Below are 18,365 nucleotides of genomic sequence, written 5' to 3'. Positions count from 1 at the left end.
CATGGCATTAAGGGTAAAGTAGTAGCATGGATAGAGGATTGGTTAATTAATAGAAAGCAAAGAGTTGGGATAAATGGGTGTTTCTCTGGTTGGCAATCAGTAGCTAGTAGCAGAGGATACTGGAAGTCTGCAGAGGGATTTGGATAGGTTAAGTGAATGGGCTCGGGTCTGGCAGATGGAATACAATGTTGACAAATGTGAGGTTATCCATTTTGGTAGGAATAACAGCAAACGGGATTATTATTTAAATGATAAAATATTAAAGCATGTCGCTGTTCAGAGAGACTTGGGTGTGCTTGCGCATGAGTCACAGAAGGTTGGTTTACAAGTGCAGCAGGTGATTAAGAAGGCAAATGGAATTTTGTCCTTCATTGCTAGAGGGATGGAGTTTAAGACTAGGGAGGTTATGTTGCAATTGTATATGGTGTTAGTGCGGCCACACCTGGAGTATTGTGTTCAGTTTTGGTCTCCTTACTTGAGAAAGGACGTACTGGCGCTGGAGGGTGTGCAGAGGAGATTCACTAGGTTAATCCCAGAGTTGAAGGGGTTGGATTATGAGGAGAGGTTGAGTAGACTGGAACTGTACTCGTTGGAATTTAGAAAGATGAGGGGGGATCTTATAGAAACATTTAAAATTATGAAGGGAATAGATAGGATAGATGCGGGCAGGTTGTTTCCACTGGCGGGTGACAGCAGAACTAGGGGACATAGCCTCAAAATAAGGGGAAGTAGATTTAGGACTGAGTTTAGGAGGAACTTCTTCACCCAAAGGGTTGTGAATCTATGGAATTCCTTGCCCAGTGAAGCAGTTGAGGCTCCTTCATTACATGTTTTTAAGGTAAAGATAGATAGTTTTTTGAAGAATAAAGGGATTAAGGGTTATGGTGTTCAGGCCGGAAAGTGGAGCTGAGTCCACAAAAGATCAGCCATGATCTAATTGAATGGCGGAGCAGGCTCGAGGGGCCAGATGGCCTACTCCTGCTCCTAGTTCTTATGTTCTTAGCAAACAACAGCTTTCCTACACATCTTTATATCGTATGACAATACTACTGCGTTAAAACACCCAAGTGAAACTGGACAGCTACAGAATTTAGAGCCTGTCACAACAGTGCGATCCAGTAACGATTTTGATGACATTATCAACATCCAATTAGAAACCTTGGGTAAGTTTATGATCAGCGCTTATGATCAGCCTGCCAGAGCCTTCGGATTTCCAAAACCACACAGCCTTCAAATCACACACCCTACAATGATGCAGACAGATCTTTCGATTGGTACCCACTTTGGATCAGGCACAATATAATTTCTGTTGTCATTTAGAGCATGGATATTTCCCTATGTGCACATAGGTACAGAATAAATCTTCTGCTATCATCACTAGACCTCTCCGAAGTCCATGTGCTGGATTTTGAGCTGTCAGCTTTTGGTTACACCTCCACTGCAGATGGCAGAACTAACTGGTGGACTGTAGATGGGAATATCCAGCGCCTGAATGTTAATGTCAAACCAGCACGAACCCTTTTACCCTGACGTTTGACATTCAATTGCTGCAAGGCGGGGGTGACAGGCGCCAGCCACCGCGTGTGCTGGGAGCTGTGTAGCCAGCCTGCCCGGGGCTGAGGGAAATACTCACTATGGCCTTGCTGTAAGAGGCCGCGGCTTCCTGGTACTTCCTGCTGAGGAACAGGCGGTTCCCTTGCTCCTTCAGCTCCTGGGCCGTCAGGCTCTTCTCAGGGCTCCCAGACATGTTGTTATTCTTCCTTCTCCCCGGGGTGAATGCTGGCTTTGGGGGGGGGGGGGGGGGATTGGGGGGAGGGGGACGGGGAGAGGAAGGCGGCGGCTTCCAGCAGCAGCTAAGGGGACTGTAGTCAGTGGGAGAGTCCCAGGCTGGGGCCTGCAGTCAGTGGGAGAGTCCCAGGCTGGGGCCTGCAGTCAGTGGGAGAGTCCCAGGCTGGGGCCTGCAGTCAGTGGGAGAGTCCCAGGCTGGGGCCTGCAGTCAGTGGGAGAGTCCCAGGCTGGGGCCTGCAGTCAGTGGGAGAGTCCCAGGCTGTGCGGGAGGGGAGCAGGCCCGGTGTGTGAGGCGGGGTCTCCGGGTGATCTCAGGCCGGGAGGGTGGGGGATCGGGCCTGCGGCCTGGGCAGTCCTGTCGCCGGGGGGGGGGAGAGAAGCTCCAAAGCGGCGGTCGCTGTTTGTGTACAAACCGCAGGTAACCAGCCGCGTCATCCGCCGGCGCCCGCCAGTGACGTCACACGACCGCCGACGCCATCTCCGTGCGCCGACGCCGGCGGGCGAGCCGGCTCAGGCCCGGGGATGTCATCTCCCAGCGCCCGAAAGGGTGAGCGAATCAGAACGCGACGCGGCCAGTGAAGCCGGGGCGCCGCCATTTTGATAATGGAGCCTCTCTCCCCTCCCTCCCTCCTTCTCAGATTGCTGGCTCCGGAAAGCTCGGCAGCCACTTTGCATTAGGCGCGCGATTTTTGTTTTGTTGTGTACCCGGTGAATTTATGTTGTGCAAACTCTTCATTGGGAGCAGCTCAGATCAAACCCCATCCCCTAATTTTAACCTGAGGTTGGATTATGTTTATTGGTGTTTTTGGCGCAATTTTCAAACCTTCAGTATTGTGTTGGGGATTAAAAATTGAGGCCCCAATAAAGAAAGTGTTGTTGGAGCGCAGTCAGGGGGAGGGCGGGCTGGCACTGCCAAACTTTAGTAACTACTACTGTGTGGCAAATATAGGAATGATTAGGAAGTGGGGGAGGGGGGAGGTGTGGGAGCGAGTAGAGGCGGCCTCATGTAAGGGCACAAGTTTGGGGGCATTGGTAACGGCACCTCTGCCGTTCTCGCCGGCCCAGTACTCCACAAACCCATTAGTAGTGGCGGCTCTGAGAGTCTGGAGGGAGCGTCGGTGTGGACTCCAATTTGTGGTAATCACCGGTTTGTTCCGGGGAGACTGGATGGGCTGTTTCGGAGGTGGCAGACAGCAAGGATTGAGAGGATGGGAGATCTGTTTATTGATGGGAGCTTTCCCTGTTTGGAGAATTTGGAGGAGAAGTTTATTGCCGGGAGGGAATGAGTTTCGATGAGTGCAGATAGGGGAGCACGGTAGCATTGTGGATAGCACAATCTCTTCACAGCTCCAGGGTCCCAGGTTCAATTCCGGCTCGGGTCACTGTCTGTGCGGAGTCTGCACATCCTCCCCGTGTGCGCGTGGGTTTCCTCCGGGTGCTCCGGTTTCCTCCTACAGTCCAAAGATGTGCAGGTTAGGTGGATTGGCCATGCTAAATTGCCCTTTGTGTCCAAAGTTGCTCTTAGTGTTGGGTGGGGTTACTGGGTTATGGGGATAGGGTGGAGGTGTTGACCTTGGGTAGGGTGCTCTTTCCAAGAGCCGGTGCAGACTCAATGGGTGAATGGCCTCCGTCTGCACTGTAAATTCTATGATAAGGGATTTTGTGCAAAGGCAGGTTTCAACCTTCCCGCTCCTACCGCCACAGGGGATACAGGACAAGGTAGCTTCTAGAACGGGGGCGGGGAAGGTTTCAGATATCTACAAAAAGCTTATTGAGTGGGAGGAAACTCAGATAGTTGATCTAAAGGGTAAATGGGAAGATGAGCTGGGAGGAGAGGTAGAGGCGGGTCTATGGGAGGATGCTCTGAACAGAGTCAACACGTCCTCATCATGTGCCAGGCTCAGCCTGATACAATTCAAGGTGGTTCACCGGGCTCACATGACGGTAGCCCGGATGAGCATGTTTTTTGGGATAGAGAACAAGTGTGTGAGGTGTGCGGGAGGGCATATGTTTTGGGCATGCCCGAAGCTTAGGGGATACTGGTACGGATTTGCGGATGTCATGTCCACGGTACTTAAAACAAGGGTGGCGCCGAGTCCCGAGGTGGCGATTTTTGGAGTGTCGAAAGAACTGGGAGTCCAGGGGGCGAGAGAGGCTGATATTTTGGCCTTTGCCTCCTTGATAGCCTGGAGACGGATATTGTTGAGCGTGGTGGGACTCGAAGCCCCCGAAATCTGAGGTTTGGGTAAGCGACATGGCTGGGTTTCTTAGACTTGAGAAAATTAAGTTCGCCCTGAGAGTGTCAACATTAGGGTTCATCCGGAGGTGGCAGCCGTTTATCGACGACTCCAGGCAAAGCTAAACTGTCAGCAGGGGCAATAAGGGGGCGGTCGCCTACTTTGTGTTTAGGGTAGGCGGGATTAGTGAGAGATGGAGAGGTGTTTTTTGCACTATGTTTATATTTGTATTTGTACTGTTTATTGTTCTAAAATTATAAATGCCGTAAGAAAATGTTTTCTAAAAGAAATTAAATTGAGGGAGGCCCCGGGGAGGGGGGAGGATTCAAAACCAACGAAAACCTACGATTTGGCAGTTCCAAAGAAAAATCCTGTTGGAATTGCAGAAAATACAGCGCATCAAGAGGTCCTTCAGCCCATCCAGTCTGCACCGACACATGAAAAACACCTGCCTGGATTCTCCGCCGGCAGGGTCCTTCCGTTTCGCCAGCAGCGCACTCGCGCCCGCGGATTTCCCGATGGCCTGTGGGTGGCCACAATGGGAAACCGCCGGCTGCCGAGATGGAGAAGCCCGCTGCCAGTTTGGGGGGGGGGGGGGGGGGAAGCCATACCTGAAAACATGTGCAGCGTGACGGAGAATCCAGCCTCTTATTTTTACCTACGTAACCCCATTTGCCAGCACTTGACCCATGGCCTCCGAGTCGAAGCCCTTCACTCTGCTTCTCCCTTCAGGGAAGACCTTACCCAGCAGTTTATTCAGATTCCCAACGGTATTTTGGCTTCTATTGCAGTTCATCTCGCTGAGTCACGTCACTCTCCTCACTGACGACCGGCTCGTTTGCTTGCAGTCCTGCTCTAATCACTTCGACTCGCCTCTGGGGACTCCCAGGGTCAGTCTCCCACAGGGTGTCCTCGAAATGCGGGTCAAATGATGCCCCTTAACGGACACGTGGACTACAGACAAAAAATGGACCCCCCAAAAAAATATGGGACAGGTGGTCATCCGGCAAATTCCACATTGAATGAAAAAAATGATAATTTCATAATTGTCGTCTCCCCCCCCCCCCCCCCTCCCCCCCCCCCCCCCCCCGGGGCAAACCTTTAATGTTTTGGGTCTGAATGGTGATTGATACAGCGGTGTTTAAGCATGTCAACCTAATTTGGAATCATTTTAAATGGCAACATTCTTTGTAGGTTAAAAGTGCTTGGCAAGTGAAGCCATGGGTGAATTATATAACTGCAAGGATCCTGCTGTATGGAGGTCTGTGTTTGCTCTTTATTCAGATGTGGTTGAAGAAAAGACAACAACATCCAAAGGAAGGAAAGCAGGCAAACTGTCTGCACTGGATAAATGGTGAGCGCTCGATCTTTTATAATTTAGGAGAAGGCAGCAAAGACAGAAAAACAAAATATACCAGGGGATATACCTTTCCTGTTTTGACTGATGCACTCAGGTCTGAAACCAAGGGCTGGATATTCATCCTGGAGGTGGGAATCAGGCCATTTCTTGATGTCATGATCCTGCCTCCTGCCTTGCGGTGTTCACTGGCACATTGTCAAGGTGGGTAGTCTGGGATAATAATCTTTATTATTGGCACAAGTAGGCTTACATTAACACTGCAATGAAGTTACTGTGAAAATCCCCTCGTCGCCACATTCTGGCGCCTGTTCGGGTACACAGAGAGAGAATCTAGAATGTCCAAATTACCTGACTGCATATCGTTCGGGACTTGTGGGAGGAAACCCACGCAGACATAGGGAGAACGTGCAGACTCCGTACAGACAATGACCCAAGCTGAGAATCAAACCTAGGACCCTGCCGCTGTGAAGCAACAGTGCTACCCACTGTGCTACCGTGCCGCCCTGGGCTCGAGTCGGGTCCGAAGGCATGAAGAGGAAATGGAAGCAGGCCAGTGCCGAGGCGGACGTGTTAAAGGCCCATCGCCATTCATTTTTCAAATATTAATTTATAGTACCCAATTCATTTTTTTCCAATTAAGGGCCAATTTAGCGTGGCCTATCCACCTACCCTGCACATCTTTGGGTTGTGGGGATGAGACCCACACAAACACGGGGAGAATGTGCAACCTCCACACGGACCGTGACCCAGAGCCGGGATCGAACCTGGGACCTCTGTGCCGTGAGGCAGCAGGGCTAACTCACTGCGTCACTGTGCTGCCCTCCCATTGCCATTCATGAGGACATGGACCCAGTTCTGTAGATATGTGTGAGACCTCATCCTCACCCTCTCCATACACCGTCGCCCCCTCTATTTACCCATCACACCCACTCACCAGTATCAACCATGTACAGAACTCACCAACCCTATTGGGAAGTAATTAAGATGCTCATAAAATTGTCAAATAAAAACAGTACTTAAAAATGCACTTGAAACAAACTATCAGAGTCTTATAAAAGTGGCAATGATAAACAACGGGCAGCACGGGTAGCATGGTGGTTAGCATAAATGCTTCACAGTTCCAGGGTCCCAGGTTCGATTCCCGGCTGGGTACTGTCTGTGCGGAGTCTGCACGTCCTCCCCGTGTGTGCGTGGGTTTCCTCCGGGTGCTCCGGTTTCCTCCCACAGTCCAAAGATGTGCGGGGTTAGGTGGATTGGCCATGCTAAATTGCCCGTAGTGTCCTAAAAAGTAAGGGGGGTTGTTGGGTTACGGGTATAGGGTGGATACGTGGGTTGAGTAGGGTGATCATTGCTCGGCACAACATCGAGGGCCGAAGGGCCTGTTCTGTGCTGTACTGTTCTATGTTCTAAAGTCATTCAGCTAGCACGTCGTGGTGGGGGGGGGGGGGAGTTTATTAATTATAGTTATTCTAAATCTTTCGAAATAATCAAGCTCTCACTCCTTGACAGCTGTAGCAAAACCCCTGCTGAGCTGAATCCATTAACAGGCATGGAGTGTAGCCAAACAATAATCAGACTCCATTGCACAACTGAACCAAATAATTAAGCTTTTGAAGTAATTCAAACAGCACAGCCAACTGCTCAAGCCTTGAAGTAGTAAAATAAATGAAGGAACTGAAATTAAATTTTAGAAAATAAAGCAAGGGGCAATCTGACAATCTGAATTTGAATATTGTTCTATGCACAAGAACATGTTATCTAGTGGATAACATACTCTAAAGCATCTGATAACTTTTCCACTTTCACAACGCTAGTTAATTGAATGGTCACTCATTTTTATGACCCCTATCATCAAGCACTGTATTAAAACATATATAACTAATACAGCATTTCACTATGACATGTGAAACATGTCTGTCAAAAGGTTCCGACGTCCAGAATCCCATGGTTCACGGCGCCTCTGAGTTGGTGTGAATCACACCGTCTTCAAAAGACGTCCATGAAAATTACGAGCGATCTGAAATACCCACTCCCGCAATGGAGCTGGCACAGTTGGTCACTGATCAATTTTGCCGGAATGTCAGAATCGGGTCCTACCCACCAGTTGTAAAGCCTGTCCTAAGGAGGTTAGTCCCTCCTTGGGATGGCAAAATCCATCCCTAAGACTGTTCTAGATTTAGAAAACTGCAGTTCATTTATTTGGACCAGTAATTTTAATGTTTAATTTTTTGTTTCATTACTTCCTCGATATCCACATGTGATGGGTAAAAAATGAAGGGTGAAAGTGACCTTCACACAAAAGATGTAGCTTAACTTAAAACTGCCAGGAGTCAGTGTTATGATGAATAACTTCCATTGCTATAACACCTCCTAAAACAGGAAAATATTCAAAACCCACGTGCCCATGTGGAAAGATACATCTCCAAGCAGAACAGATGGTTTTGCACAGTGGGCTAAACAGCTGACTTGTAATGCAGAGCAAGGCCAGCAGCGCGGGTTCAATTCCCGTACAAGCCTCCCCGAACAGGCGCCGGAATGTGGCGACTAGGGGCTTTTCACAGTAACTTCACTGAAGCCTACTTGTGACAATAAGCGATTATTATTATTATTAAATAATAGACTCAGGAAATAGCAAATTCACACTCAAAAGAAAATATCCAAAAGGAAGTTTTGAAACAGCTAGGGACGTGGGAGATCGGAGATTGCAGTGAATCGTAGAAAGGGGGGAAGTGAAACGTTTCTCGGGCCTGGAGGAACCACTTATGCTCCTCCCAGCCCACAAGCAATGCTGTAAATTGCACTTACCCCATGGATTCCAGCATTTCCCAGCTCATTTACCTGCCAGAATTCCTGAGGCCCAGGAAATGCCAGCAATCATTGTTTAATAATATAAAAAACATTCAATGCTTTAAAATATTTCAGTAACCAGCCCACGTCCCGAGAGTGAATTGCTCCCTTGACCCATCTCTGTTTCTTCCCAAACTCACTTATTTTTAGGGATTTAAATGGGATAATTGACCGATGAATGTGTTTTGATAGTGTTCATTGAGGGAAGACTATTGGCCAACACACAGCAACAGAACTCCCTAACCTATTAAAGGGCCATCAGCCTAAAAATAAATGGCTAGGACATCTGTTTGTGTAAATAGTGTGTGGCCTATAATATGAACGTTCCTTAAAACACTTGCTCACTCAGTCTGATGGGTATTGATGGACAATTTGGCCAATACTTCCTTTCCTATTTCAGGTATCAAGAAGAACTGCCAAGAGCCGTTTCTGGTCGCACAGAAAAATACCTCACACATGCCGAGCTGGTTCAGTTGATGGAATGGAAACTGACAGTAAGTCTGCTGGGCAGGGATGGATTTAAGTGCTAAATGTCATAAAAATCCAGTTGTTTCAGGATGTTTGTGTATCACCAAATGCCATTCAACAGTTTATCTTCCCTCCTCCATGCCTTAGGGAGCAGAGTTTAAGATTTGTTCCTGGTCTGAGATCCACTCTCTTCACTCGGGCTTGGATTGGCACTTTTGAGTCTGTGGTTTAATGTTACTCGGGTGTTAACCTTCTGACCAGGCCTCCGGAAGAGCTCTTTTCATGTTTATATCTTGGAAGACTTATTACAGAGTGGCGGGGAGGTTTTGTGCGTAAGCAACCCCTGCCTCTGAGTCAGAAGCTCCAGGTTCAAGTCCCTGTTCTGGATTTGTTGGCAATGCAAAGATCTTTTATGATGTAGCCGTACAGGTTGATAATGAACCTGCTAGTCCTTCCAACGTGCCAATGACAGGTGGCAAGAGCGGGAGAGATTCCTGATCACTATAATCATTTGTCTCTCTAAAGAGAGAGCTCTTTCACAGACTACAGCTAATTATGGACAGAGTGACAGTGAAGGTCCCATCTTTTAGTTGTCGTTAATGTTTGTGGTGGGATTAAAATCTGATATAACTTGTTTCCGGTCTACAAGCTCTTTAGCGACATTATTGTTCCTTATTATTTGTTGCTTCTCGTCCCCCTAATGTCCTGAGGATATCATAAGCTGCACTGTGAATAAAAAATTTCCATTGTGGAAGGGACCCCACAGTCTCCATGAAAACAAAATGACGACTTTTTGTATAGACTTATATGCTGTATTATTGTACAAATGGTGTTTCGCTATGGGCTTCCCTTCTGCCCTTCCCCACTTTGTTTCTAGATTTCAGAAAACCCACATTTGCAACTGCGCAAAAGTTATAGAGCATGTGACAATACCTGAAGTTTGCTCATTGGAGTCATATCCGGGTACTGTATACATGACAGGCAAAATAATCCATGCAGCAAACATGCCCTACAGATTCTACCATGTAATATCCAGAGAGAACCAAATTAAAAACCCATGGCAATAAGGGAACAAGATCTGGAAAATTCTTTTGCCAGTCGACTACATAGCCAGGGGGTTAGGTACGTTTTGGCGCAGCCGTTTTGGCGTCAACATGAGGGAGGTGTGTTCATCAAATTTAGTAGTCGCACAAACTTTGTTACATTTGTTTAAAAACCAGTAGTCCCCCTTTATAACGCGGGTGTTTGGGGTCCAAGACAGCCACCCGCGTTGTATCCGAGCCGTGGATATCCATGATGGGTGTTTTAAATTTATTTAAAAATCTATACATGCGCTTCCCATTGTGAGTCTACGGGGGGGCGGGGGAGAGGTCAGACCCCTGTAGACTCACAATGGGAAGCGCTAGCATAGATTTTTAAATAAATTTAAAACCCCCATCGTGGATCCAATTAAAATTTCAGCGGCCGGCTCACTTTGATCCGGAGAGGGAAGCTGCTCTCACTGAAATCAGTCGGCCGCTGAAATTGACACTGCCCGCTGCTCTCTCCCTCCAATCCAACTTTTAAGTTTAATGTTTTGATTGGAGGGAGAGAGCAGCCGGCAGTGTCAATTTCTTTTTTTTTCCTCCGGCTTGCCCCCTCTCCCCCCACATCCTCCAACTAACCCCTCTCCCCCCACATCCTCTGGCTCGCCCCCTCCCCACACCCTCCGGCTCGCCCCTCCCCCCCCCCCCCCCCCCCCCCACCCCGCCCCCCTCCCCCCCCCCCCCCCCACACCCCCCCTCCTCCCCCCCAACACCCACCCCCCTCCTCTCCCCCCAACCCCCCCCCCCTCCTCCCCCCCAACACCCGCCCCCCCCTCGGCAGTGTCAATTTCAGCGGCCGGCTGATTGTTTCAGTGAGAGAGCAGCTTCCCTCTCCTGATCAAAGTGAGCCGGCCGCTGAAATTGGACCACTGCCCACTGCTCTCTCCCTCCAATCCAACTTTTAAGTTTTATGTTTCTGATTGGAGGGAGGAGAGCAGCCGGCAGTGTCAATTTCAGCGGCCAGCTCACTTTGATCCGGAGAGGAAGCTGCTCTCTCCACTGAAGCAATCAGCCGGCCGCTGAAATTGACACCGCCGGCTGCTGCTCTCCCTCCAATCAGAAACATTAAAACTTAAAAGTTGGATTGGAGGGAGAGAGCAGTGGGCAGTGTCAATTTCAGCGGCCGGCTGATTGCTTCAGTGAGAGCAGCTTCCCTCTCCGGATCAAAGTGAGCCGGCCGCTGAAATTGACACAACTGACAGTTCAAAATAGTAAATTGAATGTTTCAACAACAAATACAATAGTTTTCTGAATACAAGAATTTCTGTCGTCTGCGCCCAAACGGCCGCGCCAAAACGGCCGCGCCCAATTGTCCCATCCCCTAGCCAGGAGACCGTGCTAACCATTCTTGCATTACCTGATATCTCACACAGCTCTTTAAAAGAGGCAATCTCTTCCCAACCAGGAACAAGTTCAGCCCTCTCCTGAAGGGTGTTAGCAAGTGAACAATTCATTACAATGGGTCTGCTATCACCTGGGAAAGAGTAACTATCTAAAATAATTTACATGGATGAACACTGGTCTCCCCTAATCCATCTATCGGAATACAATCTGCTGCTTTAACTGTTTTATATCTTAAAATGAATAGACTCAGCTTTTTAACTTATTTTATAAAGTTAACTTTTAAAAATAAAAGCTAGGAATCATTCTAGTGGACCTCCTTCTGAACCTTCTTCAAAATCTCTACAAGCAGTGTGGAGGGACCAAACCTGGGTTCAATATCCGACTAATCAACGTCTTGTTCAATGACAAAATCGTTTCTTCCATTCTATATTGAATCGTCCAATTGTTGCAACCCAATAGCTTCTTCAATTTGGTTTGTGGCATCTTGGCACTGGTCACATACCTTTGGAGAATTAGGTTCTGTAACGTAAGATCCTCTTCTCTCTCAACTGATTTTCCGTTCTCTTTGTGTCACCTCTCTTGGTTGGATACTCATCACAGAGTTTGGCCCAGTGCATTCTTCTCGGTGCGCTGTTTGCAGTCTGCTACCGAATGTCAATCTCCTTTGCAGTGAAAAATGTACACAAGCCTGAATATTTTCACATTCAGATATTGCACCCTCTGCAACTACCTGTTCTTGTGTCTGTCAGTGCACCTTCATAAAATAAATTATCTGGCTGTGCTAGAATACTTAGGAGAGTCAATGTATGTAGATATGGAGGTGGACAGTGAACAAGAACAAGAAAAGTACAGCACAGGAACAGCCCCTCCGAGCCTGCACCGACCCAACCTGCCCGTCTAAACTAAAATCTTCCATACTCCAGGGTCCCGCATAAAGAACAAAGAAGAATAATACTAATCGCTTATGTCACAAGTAGGCTTCAATGAAGTTACTGTGAAACGCCCCCTAATCGCAACCTTCCGGCCCCTGTTCGGGAGGGCTGGTATGAGAATTAAACCAGCATGCTGGTCTTGTTCTGCATTACAAGCCAGCCTGTTTAGCTCACTGTGCTAAACCAGCCCCTCAACCAGTGGTACATGTAGTGTCCCAGGATGTCGGATTGTCATAAAATGAATGCACCGTACGCGTCTAATGTCACCAGGATGGGAACCTATGTTGACTATAGGTGCAGCTGACATATGGTCGAAGGACTCGATATCTGAGATGACCCCAGTGGCTCATTAATTTAAAATATTTAAGCTTAAACTAAATCATTCAACTTGAATCTATTTTAATTGCATTCTTTTTTCTACTTTCCCCCTATACTTGCAGAGAGGCAAGTTCCCGCCCAACGCTGCAGCAGATGGTAAGGAGTAATTCTAGTGACGCTGGGGAGGCCTGCACACGGAGAGCTTTCAAGCTGCTCTTCCTGACATCTCAGCTGCCGATCGCAGAGATCAGTAACTGAAAGCTGTGGGACCTGCTACTGCATCAGGTCGCAAAGAAAAAATCACCATTGATTATTTGCATTACTTATTTGTGCAGTATGTTTGTATTCTAATGGAAACCCTTTCTCTCAATCCTGCTTAGCTGTGCTGTGGCTGGTGCACCACAGCTATCTGCGTTCATGGCTGATGAAGCGGTGGAGTCAATCCCAGGCTTGGTTCCTATCAAGTACACACTTAAAACTACATCCTATACTTGGATAAAGTGAGGGAATGTGCAAAACGACTCAACAAGTGTAAGTTTCTCGATTTTCACAGCTGTACACTTTCCTAAAGACATTCATTCTCTTGCAAAGGCCCCTACTTAGTATATGGGATGGAGTACAGGGACAAGCGAAAAGAGATTGATGGTTGAATGATAGTGAGAGCAGGCTGTTGTACTGTGGCTAAAGTCGCCCTGCATGAAGTCGAAACTGTGTGGTGCTGAAATTGCTTCTCTTGTGTTTCGGGTCTTGTTCAGTGTGTAGTGCTGTTTCTCCTCTGTGGTACAACAGTGATTGCTTCAAAAGTAATTACACTCGTCTTTCGCTGAGGTTGTGAGAGATATTCTATAAAATACAGGCTCTACCTTCTCTACCTTAGCCACATCTCTGACAAGTCAGCCTGTCCGGATATGATATTGTGGTTTCATTGGATCCATTTGGGAAAAGTGGGGCTAAGGTTGGATCTTCTATTGCAGTAGGCTTGTATGGTAGAATTGCCATTGCATTTTCAGTTGTCTGTGGATTTTCTAAATGTGTTTGATAAAGTACCACAGATTAGGCTTGTTAGAAAACTGGAGCCATGGAATAAAAGGAACAGTATCAGATTGGATACATAGTTGGCTACGAGAAAAAAAACAGGCAGTTGTGGTGAATAGCTGTTTTGAACACTGGAAGAGGGTGTGTGGCAGACATCCCCAGGGTTCAGTACCAGGACCCACGCTTGTTTTTAATATGCATCAGTAACGTGAGCTGTGAGCTACAAGGCACAATTTTGAAATTTACAGCTGACACTAAACTTGGAAGTTTAGGACAAAGCCGTGACAAAGATGGTGATAGACTTGAAGAGGGCCTAAAACAGACTGGTGGAATGGGCACACACACGGCCGATGACATTCAGTGCAGAGGACGTGAGGTGTAGGAAGAATGAGGAAAGACAGCTGCAGCTAAACAGTAGTTTGAAAGGGAGTGTGAGAACAGAGAGGACCTGGCGGTGTTTGTGCGCAAATGTTTTGAAAATTGCAGGACAGGTTAACAAAGCGGTTAGAACCATAGAATTCCTGCAGTGCAGAAGTAGACCATTTGGCCCTTCGAGTCTGTGCTGACCTCTGAAAGGGCACCCTACCTAGGCCCACTCCCCCGCCTTATCCCTGTAACCTTGCCTGTACATCCCTGGACACTGAGGGACAATTTAGCATGGCCAATCCACCCAATCCGCCACATCTTTTGGACTGTGGGAGAGGAACCGGAGCACCCGGAGGAAACCCACACAGACACGGGGAGACGTGTAAACTCCACATCGACAGTCACCCGAGGTCAGAATCGACCTGAGTCCCTGGCGCTGTGGGACAGCAGTGCTAACCACTGTGCTGCCCAATTAAAAAAGTATATTTGATTCTTGTCTTCATCAATGGAGACATAGAAGTCAACAGGTTGGAAGTTATGGTAATCCTTTGTACAATATTAGTTTGGCTCCCTCTAATCTAGACATCACAATTTAAGAAAGTAATGGAGGCTCCGGAGAGGGGACAGAAGACATTCACTAGAATGTTTGAAGGAATGAGGCATTGCAGCTGTATGGATAGACTGGAGAAGATGGGGCTGATTTCCTTGGAGCTGAGAAAGCCAAGAGGGGATTTGACAGAAATCATGAAGATAGAGTGAACTTCAAACAAATAAGAAATTATTCAAATGGCTGAATGGTAGATAACTAAAGATGGGTCACATTGAAGGTGATTGTCAGAGAAGCAGGATTCAGAATGCTACGGTGGTGGATGCAGATCACCAAAGGAATTGGGTAAATATTTTTGAAAAAGTGCCGGAATGTGGAGAAGGAGCAGGGCAGGCGGGCTAACTGGATGTAGGAGACTAAATGACCACCTGCACTACACTGTTATATGATTCGTCACACATTTCCGGGGGCTAGGTTGAGCAAGCTATCCTATCGGTTCTTTCATAATCAGACAACTCTGATGACAACTTGGACATCTCCAGATTTACAGAGTAAATGGTGTTTGTGTAAGTAATGGCTGTTGATTACAGGCCTGCTTTTCACAGTAAACCTACCAGAATTCTACAGAATACAGGAAGTAAATGTGAGGTGTATTATATGTGCAGTTGCTGTTGATTTAATAAGATTCAACTCTTGGTGTGAGGTTTTATAGCTTCCATTTCGAGACATGCAGCACCTACTGGTGGGAATCTATTAGAAGGGACTGCATTTTGCAGTGATGGCTTGTCCTGTATCATGTTGGTTCTTCCAGTAGATAACGGTGGGTTCACCTTTTCAATAGGTTTTCCATAACTTGTAAGCTGCTGCCCCCCATTTATAACATTCAGGATAATTTATTATGGGTTCACTGTTTACAGATGATTTGGTGAAGGACTGGACCCCTCACAGAATCGAGCAGTGCCTTTGGACCTGGGCTGTGGCCCAGCAGATTAAGCCCTTGTTGCTGAAGGGAATCGTGCTGCTTCAAAGCAAAACAGTGGACAAAGAAAAAAGTGCAGCAACAAGACCTGTGAAAAGGCAGAAAAACACAATGATGGGTTCATCGGGCCTTGTCAAAGCCTGATTGGCTTTAAACATGGTAAAATAACCCCAGTGAGCAGATGTGTTACTTAACCATGAGCCAGGGGCAATTGTGAAATAAAGCTGAAGAAAGCCAGTAATTTCCGCTGCCCCTTAGTAGCCCGCCTACCCTTAACCGACAGAGCTTTATAAGGAACTACACACTTGGCTGAACCAACAATGTGTAACCACTAATTGACTGCCCGACACGGCTGTTAAGAAATTTGACATGTGGTCTTAATGGGGCCAACCAGGTTAAACATATCCCCACCTTGACAGAAAGTAATGCATTGCATGTTGCATGACATATGCTCCTGTCCGTGTCCTCCAGTTCACCTCAAACAGCCCTGATGGAAGATCCACTTGTCCAGATAAGAAAACAGAGATGAAATAGGGACACAAAAAAGGTTAAATCAGAGCTGATTGTCTGAATGAATGATGTGATTTCCAACAGAATGGGTTGACTGTTTCCTGTTTTGCCGCAGCTTCTATAGATGTTCCGGGTTTGTGTGCAAAATGACAACGATGAAGTGATGGTTGCAGAAATCCCTGATTCCAAATACATAGTTACAAATAAACTTAAGATTCTGAACTACATGGTGCACAAAATGTAAATATAAAAATTTAACCCTATCACCGTGTAGATTTTTAACCGAAGTGTCATCAATACAATGTGATGAAAACACAAAGAGGGTTTTGACGACTTTTATGTAGAGCTGCCTATAATGGGACCAAATATTCTGCTTTATCGAGCAGTAAATTGTATCTTCACTCATTGATAACTGATGGCCCCACTTCACAAAGTACACCATGGTTCCATTGATCATTTGTTGCTCATGATTTATACTTTTTAAAGGGTTTCACTTCAGGTGAAAACTGTCAGAAACTCAGAGCCTCGACTTTTAACTCGCCCAAAACCCATTCACTGAGTGTTAAAACCGGGCCGCAATTTGAAGTCCTGGTTGATTATTTAACTGCAGATACGTGTAGGTGAAATGTGCAACCTGAAGCAGTGAAACATCCCCTTGTTTGGATTATGTGCTCGGGGATGAATTACCAGGGGGATTCTCTCAGTTTTGTTTATGTCACTCTTTTCGGTGTTTCCATAATGTTGCTGCGAGGGCCGGGTGAAACCCTGGCGAAATTCACTGCCTTAGTGTTACTAAGCATGCAGCAGGGTAGCATGGTGGTTAGCATAAATGCTTCACAGCTCCAGGGTCCCAGGTTCGATTCCCGGCTGGGTCACTGTCTGTGTGGAGTCTGCACGTCCTCCCCGTGTGCGTGGGTTTCCTCCGGGTGCTCCGGTTTCCTCCCACAGTCCAAAGATGTGCGGGTTAGGTGGATTGGCCATGCTAAATTGCCCGTAGTGTCCTTTAAGTAAGGTTAGGGGGAGGGGGGGTTGTTGGGTTACGGGTATAGGGTGGATTCGTGGGTTTGAGTAGGGTGATCATGGCTCGGCACAACATTGAGGGCTGAAGGGCCTGTTCTGTGCTGTACTGTTCTATGTTCTATGTTCTATCCCTGTGCAACGTGCAGTTTTCAACTGAACTGTTTACTGTGATCAAATGTGCTGTGCCCCCCCCCCCCCCCCCCCCAATTCCTGACCTGGTAATGCTTTACCATTCCAGATTCTGCAGCTGTCCTATTACTTATGCTTTGCTTTATAGCACAACATTTTTCCCTTGTTGAATACTCAGTTGTATGATCATTTTGTTCCTGACATCTTTAATAATTTGAACATTCAAATTGGTATTACTCCATGTAACTGAGCTGTCACCTGTGACACACACTATCTACAGTGGGGTCGAGCACTAAAAATGCCATAGTTAATGGTGACCTTTAATAATACAGATTCATAAATATTTCCCTAGCTGACTTCTTTCAAATTAATTTTTTTCAAATTTTACCAGCCTTTTCATCTCACTCATATCGTAGTAGTTTTTCAAAATAAATCGTGGAGGTTTTATGTATTCTTTTCTAATAAATGCTGTGGTTGAATAAAAAGTGTAAGTTTGTGCTTCTGACAAAAGCTCAGTAAAAAGTTTTCAAACCCATTCATGTCCACCTAACTCATTCAACCCATTGTGGAACCGTCAAGAGTCATCCAAAGTGAAGCTTGCAGAAAGTGATTTTAATTCAAGGTTTGTCGTGGATGAAGAATCAATTTCAGATTGTGGCACAGTCTATTAGTGCATTGTAGTGGAGTTACAACAACAGCACTTCTGTATACATCTCTAATGCAGTAAAATGTCCCAAAGCATTTCATGGAAGAACCATCAGACAAAACTGACACTCACTGAAGAATATGTAGAACTGGTTGTGATTAAGTGACTGTTAATGTTAAATGAATAGTAGCTGGTAGTTTCCACTTCTATCCCTTGTGTGGGAGTGAGCCTTTGATGCGCTGTCCAAATCTGAGTTTGAGGTTTCAGCATTCGAACCTCATGCTAGAGCGTCCCAGTGAGTTCCAGCTGTCAATTCTAGGTCAACATCCAGCAAGACACTCTCCTCCACTGAATGTACCTGGCATTCTCTCTCATTGTGTGAACTGTGGGAGTCTATGAAAGCCGAACACTATTGGCTGGTATGAAGATGATTTGGGCTGCCTTACAGCTGTTAATTGGCCTCTAAATTTTTTTCCACCACTTTACACTATTCTCCGAGGGAAAACTGAGCAGATTTAGAAACTTAAAGCCAGGATACACGGTTAAACTCTGGACTACAGGTCTGCATTGCCACGGAACTGGAGTTATTTCAACAGGTTACAAGAAATGGAAATAAGTGTAGGGTGATGCATTTTGATAGGAAGAACATGGAAAGACTAGAAAAAGTGGTAAATTCTTAAAGGAGCACAGGGTCCTGGGTGTATATGCACGTAGACCATTGAAGGTGGCTGGGCAGATGGAGAGCAGTTAATAA

The 18,365-nt window shown here is 46.7% G+C and overlaps 2 protein-coding genes across 3 annotated transcripts in view; one reads left to right on the top strand and one right to left on the bottom strand.

Annotated features, from left to right (window-relative positions):
• Positions 1-1,806, bottom strand: part of stub1 (STIP1 homology and U-Box containing protein 1) — a 42,131-nt gene extending 40,325 nt beyond the window's left edge. The window contains exon 1 of one of the 2 annotated variants that reach the window (XM_038819259.1): positions 1,634-1,806. In XM_038819259.1, coding sequence (XP_038675187.1) covers positions 1,634-1,747 — 114 coding nt within the window. In that variant the 5' untranslated portion in view covers positions 1,748-1,806. The remainder of the gene's footprint in view (positions 1-1,633) is intronic. The other variant, XM_038819258.1, reaches the window with a different exon arrangement.
• Positions 1,807-2,361: 555 nt separating this feature from the next.
• On the top strand, positions 2,362-16,734 carry zgc:112496 (uncharacterized protein LOC541336 homolog). Its single transcript, XM_038819260.1, is given in 10 exon segments — positions 2,362-2,569; positions 5,220-5,379; positions 8,633-8,726; positions 12,502-12,513; positions 12,515-12,592; positions 12,595-12,664; positions 12,760-12,765; positions 12,768-12,854; positions 12,857-12,910; positions 15,245-16,734. Coding segments are annotated over 9 exon segments (741 nt in total). The 5' UTR covers positions 2,362-2,569; positions 5,220-5,245; the 3' UTR covers positions 15,451-16,734.
• The last annotated feature ends 1,631 nt before the right edge of the window (positions 16,735-18,365 follow it).

Source organism: Scyliorhinus canicula, chromosome 15, assembly GCF_902713615.1.
Source record: "Scyliorhinus canicula chromosome 15, sScyCan1.1, whole genome shotgun sequence".
NCBI classification, from domain to species: Eukaryota; Metazoa; Chordata; class Chondrichthyes; order Carcharhiniformes; family Scyliorhinidae; genus Scyliorhinus; species Scyliorhinus canicula.
Note: the sequence above shows the minus strand (reverse complement) of the source record. Positions and strands in the feature narration are given on the sequence as shown.